Source organism: Perognathus longimembris, chromosome 7 (genome assembly GCF_023159225.1).
Source record: "Perognathus longimembris pacificus isolate PPM17 chromosome 7, ASM2315922v1, whole genome shotgun sequence".
Taxonomy (NCBI): domain Eukaryota; kingdom Metazoa; phylum Chordata; class Mammalia; order Rodentia; family Heteromyidae; genus Perognathus; species Perognathus longimembris.
Genome location: NC_063167.1, coordinates 33,807,482 through 33,815,236, shown reverse-complemented (window position 1 = coordinate 33,815,236; position 7,755 = coordinate 33,807,482). Strand labels below are relative to the sequence as shown.

The window sequence follows — 7,755 nt, the reverse complement described above, 5'->3', positions numbered from 1 at the left end:
ATAAAAGCTTTAGAAACTATTTGCCTGCAATCATTCCAGTCCTTGTTAGGGAAGGCGTCAGAACCATGCCCTTCAATAAACCTTGGAGTATTCTGTTCTTTTGAAGTGAGGACAGAGAGTTTATGAAGCAGAAGGAGGGAACTTTCACATAAAATGTATTTGTTCATGTGGCAGATTATAAAGTATTAAAAGTGGTCACTGCATTAAAATCTCTTAGTGACAATTATTAATTAATATGACTGGATAAATAGTAGATGTTGGAAAATTCTCTTGGAAATTTGATATTTTTCTATTTCCTTGAATTTTTAGTCATAGCTAAACATGTTTCCCAAAATAAACTCATTTACTAAAAATTCTTGTGAAAACCAAGTACCATATGGAGGAGTGATTTATTTATTGCAAAAGTTTCTACATTTATTATCTCAAAAACTCTAAAATAGTATGACTTTTATATGTAATTTATACAGTTTCCTTACTAAGTGTCTTCATTTCCCCCCAAACTGGTGCTTGTATTTTACTTTAATACTTAAACATTTTGTAATTTTACATTTCTGGCATTCAGGGAGATTGAGACTGGCAAAAGGATACACAAGGAAAAAGTTAGGGAAAGATAAAATATTCAGAAGAAAGCCAACACTTATTTGCAATACATGTTAGAAATAAGGATTTTGCAAGTGAAAAGGATGTTGCTTAAATATACTCATTAAGTCTCTAGTAAGAGTTCCACTTATGCAGTTTCAAAGCTTTAACTACCTTAAAGTATGAAGAACTATATATTTTAACAAAGGATGTTAAAAATAGGACAGGCAATCAATTAACTGACACAATAGAAGTAATGTGCAAAAGCCCTCCTCACATTCATTGCAGATTTGTGGCTCCCCCCACCCCATTTGCCTCCATCAGGCTAATGACCTCGTTCCTCCCATAGAGCCTGGCCAAGTCAAAGGCGGTGTCTCCCTTATGATTCCGGTGCCCCACATGGCTGGCTGTGTGCTTCACAAGGAACTCCACCACTGGGAGGTGGCCTTCTTTGGCAGCCAAATGCAAGGGCAGGTTCCCTTCATTATCCTCGATGTTAACATCAGCTTGAAACTCCAGCAAAGTCTGTAAAGTGTCCAGGAAACCTGCCCTGGCTGCATCATGAATGACAGCAAAACCAGTTCCGTCTTTTAAATTGGGATTAGCACCTTTAAGTAGTAGTCTCCTGGCAATCTCAGGATTTCCAAGTTTCATTACCTAGAAAAGAAATTTAAAAATGGTAGAATCCTTCTGCTCATGCTAAAAGAATACTTTAAATTATCTACCTGTTCGGTTTATAGAACTGCTTCTGATGGAATACTTGGGGGTGATTTGTAGGATAGATTTGAAGGGCTTAGTGGCCAGAAAGTCCTAGTTAGGAAAAGTAAAGATAAAGTCTAAAATTGAGCATCTCTGATTGAATATCTTAAATGGGCCAAGATACAGGATTTGTGCACCTTTATAAATTTCATGGATAACTTAATTCTTTATTTTCTAAGAAGAGTTGTGTAGTTTCTTTTATGGATTTCTTAAAATAGAAGAAATGCAATTTGGGATTTAAATAGCCTCCTATTTGCCTTTCCATGCTCATAAAATATGCCTGGGGAATTAATTCTGGAAAACCAAACGTGAGTAAAATTTACTTTACATATAAATACTAAAAGCAAATAAGGATGATGGGTTTCTTTAAAACCTCAAAGGTCACCTATTGTAAAACTAAAATTTTCTTAAATGATTATTTTTTCACAAATTTCTAGGCACTTAAGTTTTTTTCCTTTGCCATCTATTTTATATTGGCTACTCATTCAGTGTTTAGTATTCATTTCAAATTACAGAATGTTACTGGTTATTAAGGTGTTAAATAAGCCACAGTGTTCTACACTGCTTGTTATGTTATCAATTATCTTAAACTAGGTTCATGTAATACCTGTATTAGATAGGAAACGACTATATGGCAACAGTTTTTGAAAGAAAAAATAAAGAAACAGTCAAGCTACTATATTATTCATTGTTTCTCAGAATTCTAAATAGCCTCCTAATATTCAAGAGAGCATAAGAAGAAAGAAGATATTTAATATATGTTGGGGACACAGTGGCTTTGTCTTGTGGTTTGAGTCTATTTAATAATCAATTGGTGATCTTGTCTTATTTCCTTTTGTAGTTAATATAAGCATTTAGGAATAGGTATTTGTAAATGCCAATATCTTAAAAGTCAAAATGTGGCATTAAAGTTTGTTAGAAAAGTGCCAATTTAAATCATGAATGCTTACCTACTGTTGTTTAATTGTATTTCAGTCTAATAAGGCATGTCAGACTCATAATTAAAATTATCTTGTAGAATAGCACATTCATATAAAAATCTATAGTTTAAGCTGTGAAAAACATTATTTTCATTAACTTGCTAAAATCTCTCAACATTTTAACTAGTTGCATTTATATTAGCTATATTCATAATAATCTAAATTTATAATAAATAAGTTGAATAGTAGACACTCATTATTAAGTCAAATAATAATCAGAAATATATACAAAATTGATTTATCTCTTAAAATGTTTTCTTTAGTAATGACAAACTAAGTAATGTCATAAAATGCACTTAGAATAATATTTTATAAATGTAAATTATATGGACAGTCAAGACAATAAGTTTCCCTGTTGATAAAACTGTGAACTTTTAGGCCTTTTTTAGGATAGTGGTGAAAATGACACAATATTTACTGTCAACAACTTTTAGTTATGAAAAACTAATGAATCTTAATTTTTTGCCACAAGTTTTCTCATCTAGAATGAGAAAAAACAAGAGGCAGACACCTTGGATCTGTGCAAAGCAAATATACAATTAAGGCCTTTGATATTATCCAGATTGAAAAACACTAGGAAGGGAGAACAAGCTTTAGCAATTGAGTTAAGTAAATATAATTATAGAAGAAAATTCTCTATCTTCCATAGAAAACAATGGTAATTTTAGAAATGGTATTGAATAAAGTTCTTATGTCAGAACTTCAATTAGGATTATGCATACTGAAAATAAGCCTTGAGACTCTTGTTTGTTCATGTGTTTCATTATATTACTAAAGCTAAGCCACACTAAGTGGGTGTTGTTATCTTGATAAGTCTGTTAATATAAACAAGATTGCAGAGTTACATTAAAAATGTTTTTCAAAAAAATTTAAAAATAGTATTCCTTGTCCAATCTTCCAGTTCATCAAAATCCTATAAGCTCTTAATGTGAACATTGGATAAGTGGCTCATTCTTTGTGAGATTATTTTAATCTTTTGACTTTTCCTTAGGAAACTTTTCAATGTATTAAATTTGTGGCATTACTATCACCACTACATCCGTTCAAAACTAATAAGTAGGAAAAGAAAAAAAATACTTTTCCTACTGAATGTACCTGAAACAAGATAAACAAGATAAACTTCAAGATAATATGCATATGCTTTATTAATACTGAAAAATTTGCAATGCCAGTGAATTCTGATTTTAAAATATACAGATTGAACTGACCTTGTGATATCTCCTGCCAGTAAAAATTTCAACTTTAGAACCGAAACAAAACCCTCTAAAAGCCTCCCCAATGTGTTTTCAAAAGCAGCTTCGGAATAAGAATATCATCAGAACTCTGATAAAACAATTATTTAGGAATCCTTTCCCATTCTTCTGCTTCTAAGCCTCTCAATGATAACTTTTGGAGGAGGAAAAAACACTGTCAGGTATATACTTGGCAGCTGGACATGTGTCAATTGTTGCCTGTAAATCTAATTATTGAAAATTAGAGCATACCACGGCACGACTACAGGGATAGAAACACTGTACCTAAGCTCTGATTAGAAAATTCAGCTTTTATTTCTTCTTACCCCTAAATGAGTGGATGGTATTATATTAACTCTGAAATGTACATCCTGTCCCCATGCCCAGGCTGCCCCTTCGAAACCAGGAAAGGTCGTTCTCAAAACATGAAGCATTTGAAGGAAAAACACCCTTGCTAGCAGTTAAGAAAATTAGCGTTAAAGTCAATTAGGGGCAAAGTACCTAAAACCACTAATAGCAGTATATTTACTTGGAAAAATAATCAGAACAATGTGTTTACATTGCTGTCTAAAACAACACAAAACAAAAAATAGAACTCGGTGCTGCTGTGAATACTTTAAAATCCCCACCGTCTCTCTCTCTCTCTCTCTCTCTCTCTCTCTCTCTCTCTCTCTCTCTCTCTCTCTCTCTCTCTCTCTGTCTCGCACACACACACACACACACACACACACTCCAAAAAATAAGAACAAATCAAGGGATCCTCTTGATATCGAGGATGTTATTGAATTTGACGAGTTTCTTCAAAGTACGTCATTTTGGAGAGTTGGGTCCTTTCTTAAAGATATAAAATATGGCAACCAAGGAGGCTTAAAAAAATAAAAACCAACAGTGAAAATCTGTATCCCCGAAAGCCTAAATGCTGTCATTCTAAGAAACCCGGTTCACGTAGGCAACGTTTTTACCCTGTTTTCCCCACCTCTCTGGATACCAACCTGCAGCGCAGTTCTTCCAAATCCATTTTGGGCATTGACGTTTACATTATTTTGCAACAAACTAGTAAGTTGCTCTAGGTCCCCCCTGGCAGCTGCGGACGCCAACTCGTTCCCCCAAGGCTCGGCCATTCTTTAGGGTCCTGACGATCGGGAAAAGATGAATTAGTTGTTTTTCCTCTCTGTCTCTCTCTCTCGCTCTGTGTGTCTCTCTCTCCCGATTTCTTTGCTCCTAACCAGGCTGCATGATGGTATCGGAGACTGACAGAAGGACTGGGATGGTTAATCTGGAGTAGAGCTCGGTAGTAAATACTAGTAAGATCTGCCTGCCAAAAGCCCGCCCCTCGATTCACACGTGATTATTCAGCAAAACTGAGCCATTGGAGAGGGGCTCCCTGCTCTCTTTTTTAGCTTAACCCCTAGGAAGAATTCTGACGATCCTCCCCCCCCACCCCCACCCCAGACGCACAGACCCACAGACATTCTGGAGTAAGCACACTGGACGTGAGATGCAGGCAGAGCTGTCACGTACCTACGCCTCCGAGCAGTGGGAGGACTACGTGTGCAGACTCTTAGGGACGAGGTCCAGATCAGAAAATACCGCGGAAGAAAAGGCATTCGGGGTGAAGAAAAGGTATTGACCCACCCTGGTTCACGGTGGTGACGGGAGCCAGAACTTCAGGGGCCGGGCCTCGGAGGGGCTCGGGTTCCATCCGGCTCGCGGAATCCCGAGTCCAGGGCGGCCGGCCGAGCGCCGCGGTGGGCTGGATGCTGACGTGCTCCGGGGGTTAAAGATGAACACCAAAGGCAGACGGCAGGAGCAGTTCCGAGGCCCTCCAGGAGCAGGTCCCAACGGCTCCCCAGCGTGCTCAACTTCTCCCGAGGAGCCTTCAGTCCCGTCCGGGCCCTGGTGGGGGCTAACGCCGAGCGGGAAGACTCCGGAGCCCGCCCGCCGGGCTGCCGCAGCCCCGCCGAGCCTCAGAGGCCGTGGGAGCCGGGCTCGGCGCCAGTCTCGGGAGGCTGCGGGGCGCGCGGCAGGCCCCCGGCAAGCCCGTCATGCCTGCCCCACCGGGTCCCGGGACCCGAAGAAGGATGGGGGTGGGGAACACCGGGGAGGTGGTTGCCGGATTCAGGCCGTTGGGGCGGCTCGCCGAAGCATCGCTGCTGCCCGGGGCAGCTCACCGACCACTTCCCGCCTCCGCCCGTGCTAGCTCAGCCTGTCTGTGGAGGCGCTCATCGAGTGGCCGCCGTCGCCGTCCTTTCCTTCCTTTCCCGGGTGTCGGAGGGCCTCCGGAGATGGGAACGGTCCCAGCGAACGCTGGCCAGGCTCTGGGGACAGGGGGTTGCCACAATTCCAGGGTGCAACCCGTCTCGCCGCCCTCTTGGCGAGAGCCCAGCAGCTTTGGCGCCCCGTGCCACTTCGCTAGTTTCCCTCGGTCCCCCGGCCAGTGTCCCCTAGCCTAAGCCGCCGACCGACCGGGCACCGGCTGCCGGCCAGCTGTGCCTAGGACCGGACCGCGTCGTAGCGCTGCCAGTGACAGTTTCTTTTGTAGTTAGTCCCCCCCAAAATCGCCGGTCCCGGCTCTTCGCCCCTACAGGCACTAGCGCGTCGTCCCTCTTTGAGGTCTTTTCCTTCCCTTCTTTCCTGGCTTCTTTTCTTTTTTTCCCCCCGAAACAATTGCTGCTTCTGTTGCCTCCGCTGCGATGGTGCCGGTTTCTTCTCCCTTTTTTTCCGACCTCATCAGCTTTTTTTGAAAAGAAAAAAATTGAGCGCTTTTTGAGTTGAAAAACCCGCCCCCATTTTAACGGCAGAGTTTTAAGGAGGCTCGGCGGAGTTGCCGCGCCGCGGGAGCGGGAAGACCGGGCGCCGCCCTCCGCCCCGCCCTCCGCCCTGGTGGCGCTGAGTCCGGCTGCGGCGCGCGCTCCGCCTCCCCGACCCAGCGCCCTTCCTCCCGCCTCGGCGCTCCCCACCAGCCTCCGGCGGTTCCGCGGCGCTGCCTCCCGCCGGCCAGCTCCGAGAGGCCGCCTCTGCTGAAGCGGGGTTCTGCACCGCGGAGCGGGGCCGGCCTTCTCCGGCGGGCGGGCGGGAGTCCGCAGTGCGCAACCCTGGGCTGAGCAGAGCCCGGGGCGGGGACAGGAGAGTTGTTACTCGTGGCGGCCGTGGGGCCGTGGAGGGCCGAAAGGCCTTGGAGGCCCGGCGACGCTGGCTGCTGGAAAGCCGGAGCAGGCTGGGGCTGAGGGAGCCTTCCCCCTCCTGTAACGGGGCGGGGCGGCCCGCCTCTGCTCTCCCGGCTAGGCTCGCCGAGTTCGAGCGGCCAGGCCCGCGGCGTCCGCCTTTCTCCTTCGCTGGACGCGCGCTGGGTAAACTCGGCCTCCCTCTCTCAGCCCGGCCCGGGCCTGGCACCTGCCAAACCAGTACTGGGGGGCCAAGGAGGAGGCCCGCCGACAGCGCATAGCTCCGAAAAAACAAAGTTCTTTTACAGACTGAGGTTTTGGTACCAAAAGCAAAAGACGTTTTAAGAAATCGTAACCGACTCTGGGAAGTTACAGGGACTGGAAAATGGGAACTGCTTCTATTGGATGAAAGGGAGAAAAGTAATGAAGACAAAACTTAAAATAAGTCATAGAAGTATTTTCTAACAAAGCTATTGCTTTGTTGACGAAGTTCTCTCTTTGGATGCTGAGATTGGGGCTTGGTTTGTTTTTGGCTGAGGTGGAGGAGGGTGTCGAAATATTAGGGAATTATCTCAATTTTAGCCATTTATTTCAGTCAACCAACACCAATTTTCCTTACTTTTGTATTTTTCTTTTAGCAGTATGAGAGTTGGAGGCTTTTTATATATTCATGCTATTGCATATATGGTTGTATGGTGCACCCAGTGGCCAAAATGAAACCAAACAAAAAAAATGACAAGTTTTCTAATAAGAACCAGCCAGTGACATATATATCCTCAAGCAATATCTGCACCTAGCTCCTTGAAGTAAACATGTCAGCAACATCTGGATCATTATCTAGCAACAGACTGTTAGATAGAAAACTAGGAAGAATGTGGTGGTGGTGTTTTTTTTTAAAAACTGAATTTTTGAGTAAAACATAAAATAGCCAGGACTCTTTTCCAAAGTAACTAGCTGAATTGTAAATGGATGAGGACTACAACACAAAAATTAACTTTTTTTCTTACACATATTTAGACATTTCAAGCAGAGCATTTAGGA

The 7,755-nt window shown here is 43.3% G+C and overlaps 1 protein-coding gene across 2 annotated transcripts; it reads right to left on the bottom strand.

Annotated features, from left to right (window-relative positions):
- Positions 1–370: 370 nt before the first annotated feature.
- Cdkn2c (cyclin dependent kinase inhibitor 2C) lies at positions 371–6,417 on the bottom strand. 2 transcript variants are annotated; one of them, XM_048351278.1, is made up of 3 exons: positions 5,071–6,417; positions 4,543–4,684; positions 371–1,236 (listed from the first exon to the last, which is right to left on the bottom strand). In XM_048351278.1, the coding sequence occupies exons 2-3, from the start codon at positions 4,669–4,671 to the stop codon at positions 859–861; spliced, it is 507 nt and encodes a 168-aa protein (XP_048207235.1). In that variant the 5' UTR covers positions 4,672–4,684; positions 5,071–6,417; the 3' UTR covers positions 371–858. The 2 variants fall into 2 exon arrangements, with proteins under 2 accessions (XP_048207235.1, XP_048207234.1); XM_048351277.1 differs by having other exon boundaries at positions 4,543–4,682; positions 5,186–6,416.
- Between the last annotated feature and the right edge of the window lie 1,338 nt (positions 6,418–7,755).